The sequence below is a fragment of the Puma concolor genome, chromosome A1 (genome assembly GCF_028749965.1).
Source record: "Puma concolor isolate L17-30 chromosome A1, mPumCon1.1.hap2, whole genome shotgun sequence".
Classification (NCBI taxonomy): Eukaryota; Metazoa; Chordata; class Mammalia; order Carnivora; family Felidae; genus Puma; species Puma concolor.
The window spans coordinates 96,182,080-96,200,110 of NC_141667.1; the positions used below are offsets into that span (position 1 = coordinate 96,182,080).

General features: G+C 38.2%; 1 protein-coding gene across 6 annotated transcripts in view; it reads right to left on the reverse strand.

Annotated features, from left to right (window-relative positions):
• Positions 1 to 18,031, reverse strand: part of MSH3 (mutS homolog 3) — a 189,691-nt gene that overhangs the window by 129,060 nt on the left and 42,600 nt on the right. For all 6 annotated transcript variants that reach the window (XR_015248342.1, XM_086697742.1, XM_086697718.1 and 3 more), the window contains one exon: positions 1,950 to 2,062. Coding sequence is in view for 5 of the 6 variants with exons in the window: in XM_086697742.1 (XP_086553868.1) it covers positions 1,950 to 2,062 (113 nt within the window). In the remaining variant the exon portion in view is untranslated. The remainder of the gene's footprint in view (positions 1 to 1,949; positions 2,063 to 18,031) is intronic.

An 18,031-nucleotide genomic window follows, 5' to 3' on the forward strand; every position in this document is an offset into this window, starting at 1 on the left:
TGAGAGAAGCAGCTCAACCCCTTACAGAGGTCTGGAGGTGAATAACGCCCCACAACTTGCCTTCTACCTCCTTTATTCTCTTCCTTAGTTACTCTGTTCTAGCACCCAGGCTCCGTCTTATTCCTTAAACATAACGGGTACCTGAGATATGCTGTACTTACTGTTGTCTCTGCCTGAAACACTGTTCCTTCACATGTCCATATGGCTTTACCCCTAAACTCCTTCAATCTTTGCTCAAATCTTTAAGTGCCATTTTCTCAGTGAGGCCTTACTTCATCACCCTATTCAAGTTCACCCTCCTCCATGCCTTATTTTCTTTGTTAACACTTATCACCTTCAAACACACTAACTTAATTTATTGTACATATCCGCCCTTAGAATGTGAACTACAGAAGGGCAGGAATTTTTGTCTGTTTTATTCCTTATTGTATGTGTGATGCTTCACAAAATAGGCCATCAATAAAAATTAGTTAAAAGAATAAATCCAGGTTAGATTAAATATACAGAATTATGCACATATAGTTATATGTGTAGATTTGTACATAGAAAAATTCTTAAAGATTTGAGGGGAGGGACTTTTACTTTTTTCTTTATGCACGACTATGTTTGGACTTTTTTTTGCAATAGCCATTTGCTACTTTCAGAAATAAAAAACATTACAAAATATCCTCTACAAATCAGTAATACCAAATACATTAATTCCAAATGTGGCTTTTTATAAAACCAAGGTATAAATAAAGAGTTAACGAAACTCTTCCACCTTCTGAGAATTTCATCTTTTAACTTTCTATCTCTAGACCCCAGGATATCTGATAAATTAGATGACGTGCCAGTGTGTTCTGAGGTAACACTGCATGTGGTTAAGAATGACCTGAAACCAGTAAATGGCACCTGGACTAAGAAGAATTACTGATTCTACAATTTGGGTCTTCTCTGAGTATACGGACTCTGAAGTTGGCACTGTATGAGGCTTCTAAACCTGGGCAGATCCTGATGAGTGTCTCCTGCCTCTGCAGCTGAGCTGTCACTCAGAGGGATGGGACAAGTAGCACGACGTCAGCCCTCAGTGACCCTATGCACTGCTATAAACCCTGTGCGGGGCTATTCCCACTAAGAGGAGCAAGTGCCCTATTAGCAAGCTGGGTTTCCTCTCCCCCACCCTTCCAAGTGAATCTGATGCCAAAAGTGGCTTATGGTAGGCCTGGGACTTAGTCCTGTCTTTACTTGAGCATAAGACAACAATCCCTTGTGATAATACAGACTGTGTCAGAAGTGGGTTACCCTCACAGACACTCAATTCAATCTGGCACCAAGAGATTAAAGGAGATGGGCAGAGAAACGCTAACAAGACACTGGTGCCTGTAGGAGGGCCAAGGGGAGACTGGTCTATCTACGGTCTAATGGTAACAGTCCTATAGCATGTGATAGGATATAAAAATGAACCTTAACAGAAGTTGGACTAGCAGGAAGGAGAGGTACAGACCAAATCAAGCAATGATACCTGGCGAGGACAGGTGAATTAAACAAATAATGGTTACTTAACATATTAAGACCCTGTCATTAATGTTCTGGTATTTAAATTCTGGCAATCAATCTAACAAAACACTAGCCTTTATCAGGAGATTTAACCAAATACTCTGCAAAACTGCAAGGAAAATAACGGGCTATTTTTTAAGAGAAGCAAAAAGGAAGGGTGATCAGTAATACCTTACACTCCAATGAATCTGTCAAAAACATGAAGTTACTAAACAGTCATAACTACAAAGGAAGAAGCTGCAGGGGGTGTTTTGATGAGTGCAAGAACAGTGAACACCTGCCTCTACTCTTGCCAGTTATTTAGCGGTAACTGCCTAGTTTTCATTAAGTTGAAAATCAAACTCGCACCTTTACCCAAATCTCAACTCAGTTGTATTTGAGGACATTAAGGCTAACACATATACAATATTTACCTTGGATGTCAACTACATCTTTTGCATAAAACTCTGTAACTGCCTGGAAAGCATGGCTGTATTCAAAATACACGTTATCCATCCTTTCTACTCGAATTCTGTCATCCCGCACACTGAAAGAAAAAAATGAAAACTTCAAAGATAATTATTCATAATTGGAACTATCTGTATTTAGGCCTTGGCCTGACCAAAAAAAGAAATTCATTCTTTATTCCTTCCTAAGTTGAAAAAAAGAGAAAGATCTAAAGTTTCCCTGTTAAAAGGTCTCATTTCATAAAATATAATTACCACTTTTACCACTGGTATTTTATATCAAGTAGTACACTGGGATTATCAAGAACCCATTGAATTTGAGGTCAATTACTTTAATAAATACAAAAGGGAGAAAAATGGAAAAGCATCATTTTAATTTAATTGCACCATTTGTTTAAATACTCTACCAATTAAATACATCATCAAGTAATTCTTTCTCTGAAATGGCATCTTTGTCTGGTTGGCTTTTTGCTAAGTCTGTTTCTACCACACTCACCATTCAAACACAGTAAATTCTCCCTGGGTCAACTCTGTCTTCATTTAAAGTACTTCTATAGTCTCTGTAAAATTCTGTGCACACATGCGTGTCTAAGATTATGTGAGTACATAAAACCATATCATCCATGCTGACTAGTACATTTTCTTTCTCATCTTCTGTGGCACAGAGCTCCCCATTCCCCCCCTCCTCCCCTTGTCACCTCACTACCAACCAATGTTAACAGCCTAGAGTGAAACTTAATTTTATTTCATGTTCATATGCTCAAACACAAGCATATATCATATACATTCATACTCAAACGTGTCCTTGTTTTATAAAAATGGGATGACTTCACACTAGCTCTGTGTATTATTTCATAAGCAGTTAACTCTTGGAAATTTCTCCACATAAAGTGACCTAGCAACAGCTAATTGTTTGTAATGCCTGAAAAATACTTCATAGCATGTAAAAGTCATAACTTATTCACCGATTTCTTTTATTATTGGATATTCACTTGATGTTAACATTTGTCATATGTTGCTTTAGAACATTTTATCTAAAATGGTGCAGCCGCTTTGGAAAACAGTGTGGAGGTTCCTCAAAAAATTAAAAGTAGATCTATCCTACGACCCAGCAATAGCACTGCTAAAAACTTACCCAAGAGATACAGGAGTGCTAATGCATAGGGGCATTTGTACCCCAATATTTGTAGCAGCACTTTCAACAATAGCCAAATGATGGAAAGAGCCTAAATGTCCATCAACTGATGAATGGATAAAGAAGATGTGGTTTATATATACAATGGAATACTACTTGGCAATGAGAAAGAATGAAATCTGGCCATTTGCAGCAATGTGGATGGAACTGGAGAGTGTTATGCTAAGTGAAATAAGTCAGGCAGAGAGAGACAGATACCATTATGTTTTCACTCATATGTGGATCCTGGAAAACTCAACAGAAGACCAGGGAGGAGGGGAAGGGGGGGAAGGGGGAAAAAGAAAGTTACAGAGAGGGAAGGAGGCAAACCACAGGAGACTCTTAAATACTGAGAACTGAGGGTTGATGGGGGGTGGGGAAGAGGGGAAAATGGGTGACAGGCATTGAGGAAGGCACTGTTGGGATGGTGTTGTATGAAGACCAATTTGACAATAAATTAAATATTAAAAAATAAATAAAATAAAATAGGAAATAAAACAGAAAAAAACAAAAAATAAAAAATAATAAAAATAATAAAATAAAAATAAAAATTTAAGTAATAAAAAAATGTAAATTCACATTGATGGGTATGTCAAAGGGGCACCAGGAGTCAATTGAAAGAACTACCAATGGCCAAAGCTGAAATATTTGAGCAGCTTAATAAATAATGTACTATAAGATTTTAGCCCAAAGTATAAAATAAATATTCCATGAGTCCAATAGATAGACAGATAAATAAATAAATAAATAAATAAATAAATAAATAAATAAATAAATAAATAAAACACCCATTTTGACTTTAAAAAAAGTAAGAAAACACTACGTTAAATAAATAAGCAAACAAACAGCACACACTCCTCCTCAGTCACATTCATCTCACTACCATCTGAAAAAGTAAACACTATCTTTAATTTGGTGTATATTAGTACCACATAGGTTTTTAGACTTTGCAATATACCTTAGCATCTTTATACAATATGTTGTTTTATTTCATGTGGTAAATTTTACTTAAGTGGTACTTTATTTCACCTATCCTTCTATAAATTGCTTTTACATTCAGCATTATAAAATTTACACATGAAGCCAGATAAATCTCTCTTAATTTTTAACTACTTCTAAGTATTCCATTATTTCTTATATTTTCTAGTGAATTTTTAAGGTTTGCTTTTCAAATTAAGTTCACCTGAATTTATTTGGGGGGATGGTATAAAGTTAGAAACACAGTTTGATTTTCCATATGATCATTCATTAATGTTCAAAGCACTGTTTATAAAACATTGTGTCTTTTTCTACTACTTCATAATGTTGCATCCAATAAATATCATATTTCTATATACGTGTGACCCTGTTACTGGCTTCTCTATCCTGTTCCACCATTCTTTTTATATATCTCTGTATCAGGACCACAGTACCTTTATTTCCATGGCGTGGCATCAGTTATCTGTGGCACGGCCCCTAGACCTTGCTTTTCAAGATTGCCTTGACTACTCATAGGCCTCTGATTTTCTTTATAAATTTCAGGTTCATCTTGCCAAGTTTCACAAAAACCTTATTAGGATTTTGAATGGATACACAATGAATTAATTTAGAAGTATCTTAACAAATCGAGATATCCCACTGTTAAAGACAGTACAATTGGGGCGCCTGGGTGGCGCAGTCGGTTAAGCGTCCGACTTCAGCCAGGTCACGATCTCGCGGTCCGTGAGTTCGAGCCCCACGTCAGGCTCTGGGCTGATGGCTCAGAGCCTGGAGCCTGTTTCCGATTCTGTGTCTCCCTCTCTCTCTGCCCCTCCCCCGTTCATGCTCTGTCTCTCTCTATCCCAAAAATAAATAAATGTTGAAAAAATAAAAAAAATAAAAAATAAAAAAATAAAAAAAAAAAGACAGTACAATTTCTCTATCTCTTTTATACATAATAATGTTATGTAATTTTCTCCATGTTTTATATTCTTTGGTTGTGCTCCTAGGTATATTACAGATTAATACTACTGTGAAGGGAAACATATTTACTAGAGAGCTATGATGGTATACAAAACCTATCAATTTTTGTACATAGTAACTACTGAATACTCCAATTTATTTTCTTGTATTGTCTATGTATGCATCAATATCACCTGGAAAAAAAACGTTTTTTTTTAGTCTCTCCCTTATAATTTCTAATCTTCTTTTCTTTTTCCTATCACATTACACTACTGGCTAAGACCTTCAGGCCGTGTTGAACAAAGGTAATGCTAACACGCATCCTTTGTCTTCTTGCTGACAATAATAGGAATCCTTCTAAAGTTTCACTCTTAAGTACAATACTTGCTACAAGTTTTTGAATAAATGACTTAGTGGCTTAAGATTTGGTAAGTTTCCCAGTTTTGGGAAAAAATGTTTCATCATAAAGGATTATTGAGTCTTAACCTAATGCTCTTTCTACATGTGTTAAAATAATCACATGGCTTATCTCACTTAATTTCTTAATATATTATTCATATTTTCTAATGCTGAATAATCCTTGTCATGATGTTCTGTGCTACTTAAGTAAAGTTATAAACCTGATTTCTTACTGGGTTTTTTTTCCCCCAGAAAATCTGTGCCAGCATACCTAGCTCCAAAAGCTTTTTCTGTTCTACTACAAGACTAGGCAAGCATAAGCTGATCCAGGAAGAAATCTAAGAGGGAGGATTTTCTCCCATCTGTGGTGCTGAAGAAGGATTTTTTTCACCTTAATCCACTGGATAGAGAGTATCAGACTAACTTTAACAAATCTCTTATCAATTTTTATCTTCCTGTAGACTCCCTTAATACCTGGATTTTTAGAAGCCTGTAGTAAAGGTATTATTTAGGAACTCAAAAAACAGTGAATGACCTTACATGAGCTCCACAGTGATTTTGTACAAATTCCTAGAATGAACGCAAGAGGCAGCTGGTTACTCAATTACTGTTCTAATTAACGTTTTGTTTGATAAGCAGATAAGGATTTAGAAACCCATTAAATTTGATAAAAATGGACTTGTTAGTTATCCTTGAGGCTTTCATGGAAGCATTACAAGAGTGTTAAATTCATCATTCTGCAATCTGTATATTGAACATCTTCATGCAAACATTTTTCCACAAACTGGTTGGAGTTATAAAATCTGTTTTGTCAGATTTCTTAATTGAAGAAAGTTATGGTAAATTTAAATCACTATCTTTGAAACAAATGTCTACTTTAAACACTGTGTACATAATGAGTAATAACCAACCAGAATTTTGTCAAACTAGATTTTAGTAAAACTTCTACATTAAGCACAGAACTGTTGATCTGGATGTCCTCAAACTACAGTCTGTGGAATACCTGCATGAAAATCACCTGCAACACACATTAAAGGCACAGATCCCATACTCCAAACGTATTGGATCTGAATTCAGCAGGAAGTTAGGGGAGAAGGGGTATTTTCATTTTCAACAGAGTTTTCAGGATGATTCACAGGCAATCTGCAGACTGGAAACAGTCATCTACATGAGCCACACTGGCAGTCACTGCAAGGCTAGAACACAAAGAGGAAGTGTAAATCTTTTCCAACAACAGTCTAGGTTTCAGCTGCTCTTTTACAGGTGGGTAGTAAGTATCTTTCCACTAAAAAAATTTTAAAGAAATAAACTATGGTCATGTAACTGACCTGAGTCTAAAAAATTATAAAGACACTCTCCCTTTCCCATCCTTTACAGAGGCTGTTTGTGGCCAGGGCATAAGCCTCCTGAATGGAAAGGAAGCTAAATAGAGGCTGTGCTCCTCCCTGGGCCCAGGGTGGTGACTCCCCTTCTATGCTGGATCAGAAGACTATGGTCAAAATAGCAGTCTCAGTCATTACATGGGGTATGCCAAGCTGGACTGTTTTAAATTAAGATTTCTAATTTAAAAAAAATCCTTTTCATATGCAACATGCCTCTCTGTTGCCAAATGTATTGTTTTTGAAAAATTAAATGGTGATAAAACTCTCAATGAGTGTGGAACCCACACTAAAAAAAAAAAAAAAAAGTAACTTCAGACCCAATAATATCTTTTAATGTCAACTTGAACATAAAACTGATGACTCTCTGGTGTTGAATAATAGACCACCTACAAAGATCTTGATCTAATGTTCAACTGTGACCAAACAAATGTCAGCTTACCAATTTTATGATCTATGCTAACTTTAGAAACTATAATTTTTATAGACAAAAAGAGCCTTGTTAAAGGCTGACAATCTGCTATAGGAAAACTCACAAAGCCTCTACTGACAGTGTTCTTACTGATAATAAAAATACTGATGCAGTTCCAAGCATCCTGGCTGAATGATTAATTCTCTCCTCTGAGGATAGCATGTAACACAGATCCAGAATGAATAAAACAGACCATGTAACAGAGTTACGATGTCTCTGTATGAGAATTAGTATGAAATTCATTAGTCTTATCACCATTTATAGTAGGGAACTATAGGAAGGCTAAGGGCATTATGTGAAATTAAAATTATAAAGACAACCACTAGCCCTAACAAATATCAGAATCATCCCACAAAAACAAGGACAATAGGCCACATGGTGAAAGTCTTTAAAATATACAAAAATAGAATAAAAACCTAATATCAAATATATCTGCCAAAACAACAAATGTAAATAGGATGAACTCACTTATTAAAATAGAAGTGATCTCTATACTCTGGTTTCTCTTCAGATCGAATAAATCTTTCGCCTTTTAAAATAGAAGTGATCTCAGATTGGATTACAAAGGGGAAAAAAAATTCTGCTATAATCAGGAGTAAAACTTACAAGAAAGTAATTCAGAAAGGTTAAAAATAAAGGGATCACCGGAAAAAACTTGCCTAGATGAATAGACTAGTCAAATGCAAATTAAAAAGAAAACATGGGGGGCGCCTGGGTGGCGCAGTCGGTTAAGCGTCCGACTTCAGCCAGGTCACGATCTCGCGGTCCGTGAGTTCGAGCCCCGCATCAGGCTCTGGGCTGATGGCTCAGAGCCTGGAGCCTGTTTCCGATTCTGTGTCTCCCTCTCTCTCTGCTCCTCCCCCGTTCATGCTCTGTCTCTCTCTGTCCCAAAAATAAATAAACGTTGAAAAAATAAATAAATAAATAAATAAATAAAAAGAAAACATGGGACAAGACTTTATTATCAGGCAAGACAGAATTCAGGACAAAAAGCACTAAATAAGACAAAGACAGGTGCTCCATACTGACAAAAAGGAGATGAAAGAAAGACTTTTCACCCCATTATCTTTCAAATTCTTTTAGATTTTTGAGCCACTAGAATATACTACCTCTTCAAAAAATAAAACTGTTGATTAGAAAAGCGAAAGAAAAGGAAAGAATGGATTACAGAATTTATACAGAAACTCCCAGGAGATGTTCATCCGCTTCCCTGGACTTGAACCCTGGAGTCTGAGTCCAGGGACAGAGTCGCTGGAGCCATCCTGCCACCTTGTGGAACATGAGAGGAAGGTGAACACAAGGAGGTGAGACAAAGGAGAAGAGCTCCTAAATGCAGCCAGGCCTGATTCTAGCCTACTTCAAGCTTTTCACTTATACTTGCTGATATGTTCACATTCAACTTTAAACATTTTTGGTAAGAACTCACTACAAAATAAGAGATTTCAAACTGAGAAACGGAACCTTTTGCTACTCAGAGAAGGAAGTAGACACTATAACACAGCTTCCAAGAAAGTCGGCAAGTTCTACCCAAGTCCACATGGCCAACAGTGAACTGAGGCAAGGAAGACCTAAAGTTTGATTTTAGCTGGTTAAATCTGCTTTAGATCAAACCAACAGGCAGGCAGAGTACCTGGAGATTCTGGAGACTAGAAGGACCCTCCTCCCAGCCTTCCTCACCAAGTGGAGGAGATAGAATCTTAGCCAAGGTGCCATTGGGGACTAAAAACTAAAAGCAGATTTAGATCCTCTGCTGGATTAGAGAGTGGAAGTAAACACACCAGGCCCACCCACAAAGGACAGGCCTGATGGGGAATAGAAGGGAGGACTGAGAAGTTCCTCACTCACTATGCAAGCTCCATGAGGCCTCAGGACAGAGGGCCAAACCCCAGGAACTATTCAAGGCCAGCATGCAGGGCTGCTGTGATCTTTGAAAGAAGAAGAGGTAAGTTTTACATTAATGTAAGAAGTCTGTACTAAGAAAATTCATGTCTTTCTAAAACTTTCTCTAGCTTTCTCTAAACTTTTGGTTTTACTTTTTCTTCTTCTATAGTGATTGCTACTTATTTTGTTGTTGTTGTTAAGGTAAAGATGCATCAAAAAAATTTCCAATCTGGGGTGCCTGGGTGGCTCAGTCAGTTGAGCATGCAACTCTTGATTTCGGGTCAGGTCATGATCACGATCTCATGGTCATGAGATGGAAAGCCACTCAGCACTGAGCTGCTTAGGATTCTCTCTCTCTCTCTCTCTCTCTCTCTCTCTCTCTCTCTCTCGCTACCCTTCCCCTACTCAGGTGTGATCTCTCTCTCAAAATGAATAAATGAACTTTAAAAAAATAAATAAAATAAAATGAATTTTAAAAATACATACATTAAAAAAATCTCCAATCTGTCTTGGCAAACCTGACATGAAACTACTTCTCTGCAATGAAGTGAGGAAAATAAGAGGATTACAATACTCAAACTTGGGAAACCGAAGGGAAAGGGAAAACGTGAAGGGGAGGAAATGGAGGCAGAAAAAGCCCAAGGGCCTCAAGAAGCCATTCATTTCTGCCCAGGGTCATGACCTTCCAGCTTTTCTTCCCTGACCCTGGAAATCTCTTATAATGAATTCTCTTCAACAACATTTTAAAACCTCCATCCTTTCTTAACTGTCTGCCCATTACAATCTCCACAGACCATACCCCAGACCTCTGTGCACATTCTTATTTAAAAGTTGGGCCAAGACTCACCTTCTCTAAGACGCTTTCCCAGAAGAAGAACCACATGCTAGGAAGGCGTGTGCTTTCTACTAGACACGTGGGACTGTGGTTTGTAAAGTAATAGCTTTAGAAATAAAGCTACCTTGTTTTAAGCACACATGCTTTTTGTTAGAAACTTTATTGCCAGAGGCAGAAATACAAACTGTAATATGCATTATAACGGAACGAAAATTTCATGAAATATTAACCAAAATAATAGGTCAACTATGCTATAAAACATTACTCCTTTTTAAGTCCAGAAACAGAGGTGAAGGAAGGGAATGGTTACTTCCTTGTGTGTTTTTCCTGAAAGGTCATGTAACATTGTGGTTGAAAGCATGTGCTTCAGAGCCAGGAAGTCTGGACCAAATGCCAGTTCTGCCATTTACCAGTTATACAACCCTAGACTCAACATCTCTCTGCTCAGTTGCCTCATCTATAAAATCAGTGTTAAAAGAACAGTAGCTCTTTCACAGGGTATTTGTGAAGACTAAATCTGTCAGTAAATGGAAAGCACTTAGAATAGTGTCTAAAACATATTGTTAACTATTTGCTATTATTATTACTATTATTACCACTACTTAAGAATAAAAGAAAGTAGTCACATACTCAAAAGAAAACGGGAAAAAGAGAGAGAGCTTTAGAATAGGTGTAACTGGAGGAGACAGGAAAAGGAAAAAGACATGTCAGCAATAAGGAATATTTCCAGTACCTACCAAATAGGTCTCCAATAGCACCTTTTTCACCCCAATGGAACAAGGGTGAAGGGAGGAAAAGCTAATGGGTGATTTCAGAAATCACTGCACCCCTTCCATACCATCTCACCTATTTCTGATACTTGAAAGCTCCTTAAACAGACACAAAGCATTTTCATTTCACAAGTAGAAACAAATGTTACTCAGTAGTCCCTTAAATAGCAGTCTTAAAAAAAACATGAGAGAACAAAAAGTTATAGAAAGGCTAACCTATACTAACATCATTTTTTAAAGTTAAACACAAGGAAAATTAAAAACAAAAGCAGCTAAGCTCTAAAATTGACTACTTAAGACTGTACTTATTGTGTAGTCTTTATTTTTGTGTTTTCCCGGATGATCCACCAACGCTTTAGCTTAATTTTTCTCACACACACACACACACACACACACACACACACACACACACACGCAGTCATCGATTTTATACTCATCTCTAATTGGGTCTAGTAGGGACAAATCGGCACAGTGGGCGTCTAGAGCTCCTGTCCCATTCACTCTATGTTTCTAATACATAAATAACATTTGAGACTAAACTTTTTAAAATGACATCCTAGAAACTCAGTGTCTAAAATATCTGCTAGAAGAACATAAAAATCCAGGTTACTTTTCAAAGTTAAGCTCAAAGTAAAGCCTAACCATAATTCAAAGTGGCTAGAAGCGTCTTTTCAACTACCAAAGTGAAAACAACTAGTAATTACATGGAGAAAAAGGAACTTCAATCCCTATACTCCTACTATGCCCAAAAAATTTAATCAAAATATGTAAGAGAGCCAAAAGTTAAAACTATAAAACTTCTAGAAGAAAACATAAGAGAAAAATCTTCATGACCTTCAAGTAGGCAAAGATTTCTTGGGTCACAAAAAGCACTAACCATAAAAGAAGAAATCGACAAAACCATCAAAAACAAAACCTTCTGTCCTATACCTGGCTCCACAAGGGGTGTGCAATCTGCTTAAAACTCTCTTTTCCTCTCCCTCTCCCCCCCCCCCCCCACACACACTCTATCTCTCTCTCTAAAAAATAACAAAACAAACAAATAAAAAAATCCTTCTGGTATTCCAAGGTCATCAAGAAAATTAAAAGGCAAGCCAGAGGCTGGGAGGAAATAGTCACAATACATATACCTCACAAAGCATTTTTATTCAGAAGGTAGAAAGAATTCTAATTCTTACAGCTCAATCAGACAAGTAACCCAATATAACCCAAAACAGCCAGTAAGTACATGAAAATATCACTGGCCAACCCTCCAAAAAGGAAGTTAAACCAAAATGAGTCACCACTTCACACTCACTGTAAGGGCTAAAATTGTAAGACTAGCAATACCAAGAGCTGGCAATGCAGACGTAGGGCAACTACGACTCTCATACCCTACTGGTAGGAGTATTTAACGGGGCAACTACTTTGAAAAATAGTTTGGTTGTTTCTTACACAGTTAAGTACATATTTACCCAACCCAGCAATTCCACTTCCACTACCCCTAGGTATTTACCCCAAATAAAAACATATGTCCATTGGGGCGCCTGGGGGGCGCAGTCGGTTAAGCGTCCGACTTCAGCCAGGTCACGATCTCGCGGTCCGTGAGTTCGAGCCCCGCGTCGGGCTCTGGGCTGATGGCTCAGAGCCTGGAGCCTGTTTCCAATTCTGTGTCTCCCTCTCTCTCTGCCCCTCCCCCGTTCATGCTCTGTCTCTCTCTGTCCCAAAAATAAATAAACGTTGAAAACAAAACAAAACAAAACAAAACAAAACAAAACATATGTCCATTAAAAAAAACTAGTATACGGGGGTGCCCGGGTGGCTCAGTTGGTTAAGCATCTGAGTTCGGCTCAGGTCATGATCTCACAGTTTGTGGGTTCAGGCCATGCATCAGGCTCTGTGCTGACAGCTCAGAGCCTGGAGCCTGCTTCAGATTCTTTGTCTCCCTCTCTCTCTGTCCCTCCCCAACTTGTACTCTGTCTCGCTCGCTCTCTCTCAAAAATAAATAAACATTAAAAAAAGAAACTAGTATACAAATGTTCTTAGCAGCTTTACTGAAAAAAGGCAAAAGCCAAATGTTCAGCAAGTGAATGGATGAACACATTTTGGTACATTCCTACAATGCAGTATCACCGAACAACTTAAAAAAACTTACTGAGGGGCGCCTGGGTGGCGCAGTCGGTTAAGCGTCCGACTTCAGCCAGGTCACGATCTCGCGGTCCGTGAGTTCGAGCCCCGCGTTGGGCTCTGGGCTGATGGCTCAGAGCCTGGAGCCTGTTTCCCATTCTGTGTCTCCCTCTCTCTCTGCCCCTCCCCCGTTCATGCTCTGTCTCTCTCTGTCCCAAAAATAAATAAATGTTAAAAAAAAAAAAAAAAAAACTTACTGATACACAGAAACATGGGTGAATTTCATAGGCATTATGCTAAAAGAAGCTGGACATAAAAGTATATGATTACATTGATGTGAAACTCTAAAACAGTCTAATAAGACCAGTATTTGCTTAGAGTAGGAGGCAGAGGCAGGGAGAAAATGGCTGCAAAGAGGCACAGGGAACCTTCTGGTAAGATGGAAATGTTCTACATCCTAATTGGGAGGTTGTTTATACTGATGTACCCATTTGTCAAGATTGATTTGATTCATACATTTAAAATGCGGAAATTTTGTTGCATGTAAATTATACTTGATTAAAGCAGATTAAAAATAAAGCCTTTGATATTTGTGAGATATAATTTATAACTGAAATTTTTCTATTAAACAAAAACTGAACAATTACACAAATTCGTGTGCACGTGTGTATTTCAAGTACATTTTTGGAATAAGGTTCTAATTCCAATATTTATTCAGCAAAAAGCAGTGGTGTGGAGAAGTATATGATTTTGAAGAAAAATATTTAACTTCAAAAAGTATGCTCCAAATTTGAGATGATCACAGTTTAAATGTTATCCACTGTTTTATATACATATAATCATTCAACACAAGGTAAATTTTTTAAAAAATAATTTATGCTTCCTGTGCTTCCAAAGATATTTTTTCAATCACAAGTATCACAAAATCGTTACGTGACATTATATCTGCCTTTGAGAAAAAGAAGAAAATAAAACCTACTTTTTTGAGAACTATCATCTTATGTAATCCTAAAGATGACTATCAGCATTAAAACATTCTCAGATCACTGCAAATTCATCTCATTTTTTTCATGCATGATTAAAAGCATTTTCTCAGCAAGACACAAAATCAAGACTATTTCACTCCGATCATATGCCTTTTGAGTTGACTAACAAGCTCACACCTGCCTCAGACAACCTAAAATAACAAATCTTCCTAAACTAATGCTTTTCTCTATAAATACTGAGTCTTATATTACGTCCAGAAAGACATGCTTCAAAAAAATTCAACAAATTGACTATCTGAAATTCACAGTACAATGAATTAAAAGAAATATACACAACACACCAGTTAACTGGTGTTTCCTTTTTCATTCAAGTCAACACATCTTCACTGTGTAAATACTACAGGAACAAACAGAGAAAAAGAAAAAGGAAGGTCCCTGCCTGTGTTATAGGTTGAACTGTGTCCCCCTAAAACCATTATGTGGAAGTCCTAACCCCCAGTATCTCAGAAAATGACTTTATCTGGAGACAGGGTCCTTACAAAGGTAATCAAGTTAAAGTGAGGTTCTTAGGGTGGGCTCTAGGCCGGTATGACAGGCGCCCTTATGACAAAGGGAAATATGCATATAAAGACCCACACAGAAGGGAAGACAATACAAAGAAACAGAGGAAGGAGATAACTCTCTGTGAGCCACAGAAAGAAGCCTGGAGGATCCTTCCATCACTGCCCTTAGAAGGAATCGACCCTGTTGATACCTTGTCTTGGGACTCCTGGCCTCCGGAACTGGGAGACGATACATTTCTGGTCTTTAAACCACCCATCTGTGATACTTTGTTACAGTAGCCCTAGCAAATTAATATACTCTACAAAAGGCTGAACATGTATTTAGAGAGGCTTATAAACAAATCACTAGAATACCAAACAGATTGAGAGGAATGCTATGGTGGTATCTGCCAATTCCAAGTGTGTAAACATACCCGCTATGGCTGACTTTAAGCTACCCCTGCATTAACAACATGACAGAAAACTCCTGGAAACATAACAATCCATTCACAAAGCTTCTACAAGCCAGCTGTGGCACAGACCAAAAATGCAGGCATCAGGATTTAATATCCACATGTGATTCCAATTATAGCCAAGGTTGGACTCATACCTAGAAAGTGTAGGACAGCTTCATAAAAGCAATAAGACTGTTAGGGTATAGAGTATTTTAAAAGATAGATGTGGGAAAAACACAATGTGCAACCTAAGAATAGCTTAAGAATGATAGAAAATAAATGATGAAAGAAAAATAAGAGCTAATATTTACTCAGTGTTCACTATGTTCTAGGCACTGTTTTAAGCCCTTACGAGTATTAACTAACTTAATCCTCACTACAATTTCATGAGATAGTTGTATTATTACATACCTGTTTTTGAGTAAGGAAAACAGAGCCACAAAAAATGTTAAGATCCACAGCCAGAAAGTGAGGAAGCTAGGATTCAAACGCAGGGTGTCTGGCCCTAGACGCTGTACTCAGACCACTGTTCTTGCCATTCTCACTGTACATGACATGTTCTGAACATGCCAATAGTCTGGTGCAGCTAGGGCCCAGGGACAAGGATAAGAGACGAGGTGGGAGAAAGGGTGCCATTCTTCTGGCCTCAGGTATAGGTTACCTTACACAAGTAATGGGTTTGCAAATAGAAAGTGGATTAATTTAACCTTCTTGCATGACTTGTTATTTAAATGCACCAAATCAAATTAGAATCTGAAAATGCCTAGAAGTCTGCAAGAGAAAATCTCTCCATAAAACAAAATCACCGTCTCCTTATCTGTTGCGTGTCTAATTCTCAGTTTTTACATGGAAGGATTGCTTAGAAGGTAAAAAAGCACCTGTAGTCCCTCAGGAGCAATCAGCATGGCTTAGAGCCTCTGAGAATAAAAGCAGGAAAAAGCATACAGATTCTCCAAGCCACAAAGAGAATTCCAGAAGATGAGGCTGCACGCAATAAGCACCCAGAGCACAGGCAAGCAGGAAAATTTTCCACTTCTGAAGTTAGAACAGAGACACCCACAAACACTTCACATCGCCACAGCCCCAGGGGACTAAGGAATTCCACTGTTGTTTGCTACATTTAGCCAGCATTTAACTCTAGAATTGTACTTTTTAAAAAATCACCGTATATTTACGTGTTTGCACAGCATTGTCATAGATCAGCACTTTGACAAAGGTAGTATTTTAGCATATGGGATAACAATAGGAGTGGATAAAATACATATCTCTGAAGTAAAATCTCTGCACTGTTAGCATAGAAGGAAAGATAAAGTGGAAGGAAATATGCAAGCAGGAAGCAAGACAGAAGCTTCTCTCCTTCTATGTACACAGGGCCATGGAACTAACCTAAGGAAGCCCTTTCTTCACAGAATGTGAGGAGAGTCTAAGCTCTGTCTCTCTGTAGCAAAAAGTAGGTGGGAAGGAAGCAGAATATGACAATCAACCCACAGGCCAAGCTGTTCTCACTGTTCTCTGGAAGGTAGAAGAAAGAGGATTTCATTATGTATGGGTGGGCAATCTCTTGTCTTACTCAATTTAATCACCCACAGATAAACTTTGTGACATCTGGGGGTTGATAGTTAAGAGTTACATAAAAAACTGTAAAGTATACTTACCTATAAGGTAATTCATACATAAATGATACCCTGACTTAGCAATTAGAAACTGTTCAGACTTGAAAATGGCAGTCACCACTTTATCAAGTACTTCCAAACTCCCAATATTTCAGTCAGAACCACAGCTAGTATTTATATTCCTATTTGCAAGAAAAGTTATGTCTACTTAAACAGTATTAAACACCTGTCATTTTCCAGCTACTGGGAAAAATGAGGTAGAATAAACTCAGCATCCAAGAAAGAGAGACAGTGGTCTGACTTAATTCCAGTAAATAGCTACTGATGAACAAAAGGTTAAGAAAAACATTTTACATCATTAGCCAGAACCCACAGATATTGAGTGTATTACTCTTCTATTGCCACTGTAACAAATTACTACAAACTTAAAACAACAGTCATTTATTATCATAGTTACTTAGGTCAGAAGTCTGACACTGGTCTCACTGGGCAGGGCTATGTTCCTTTCTGGATGCTCCAGGTGAGAATGGGGTTCCTTGTTGTCATAGACTCTGTCTAAAGTTCTCTTTTTGTCTAGCAAAAGAGCGGATGCAGGATTAAAACGAGAGATGGCTAATGTGGGGGGGGGGGGGACAAGAAGAGCCCGCATAAGAGTCCTTGCCCTGTATTTATTCACATCAGAAGGCTTGCAAACGTGATGCGCGTGTACAAAGAGACAAAGAAACTAGGAACATTAACTTGTGGATGTGAGGGGGGAAAGGGGATTTTGAAGATACACAGTGTTTGGGGTTTGGGTCAATAGAAAACAAAATCCAGGCGGTGGGCAGATGCGTATGTGGTTGTTAACAGCAGACAGGAGGTGCTGTGCCTGTTTATCTTTGCCAGCCTAGGGGGATGAGACAGATAGGGGGAATAACCTCAGGGCTAACGAGACACCTTTTCTTTTGTTAACCATCTCTGCTCCTAGCTGCTTTGCCTACAGCTCAGGGGTCCAAAGTCCAATTCACCAATTTACCTGACCTGGCCCTATTCTCCTATGAAAGCAGCTTTCTGCTATAGTGCTAAATAAACTTGGGATGCTTTCATCCTGAATATCTAGTCTTGTTATTCCTATGTACTGGGCACCTTTGTGCCAATTCTATTTCAGGCCTTTGCCTCTATTTGGGGGGGTTCGGCACCCCCTCCCTATTTTGGGGTGCCTTTGCACCTCCCTATTCTTGGCACCTTTGTGCCTCCCTATTCTTGGAGTGCCAATCTGGTTACCCAAACTCAGGTGTGAGCATTTTATGACTTTGTGTTTCTTTATGCCTTGTTAACCCATTAGGCCCAGAGGATTCCTACCTTGTTTATTCCAGTTTCTAGAGGCAGGCTACATTCTCTGGTTCATGCTGTCTTCTCTGCCTCAAAGCCCGCATTGTGGGTCAAATTAAGTACATTATATCACTCTGACCTCCTCTACTTCCCTCTTCCACATTTAAAGGACTCCTGTGATTAACTGGGCCCATCTGGATAATTCA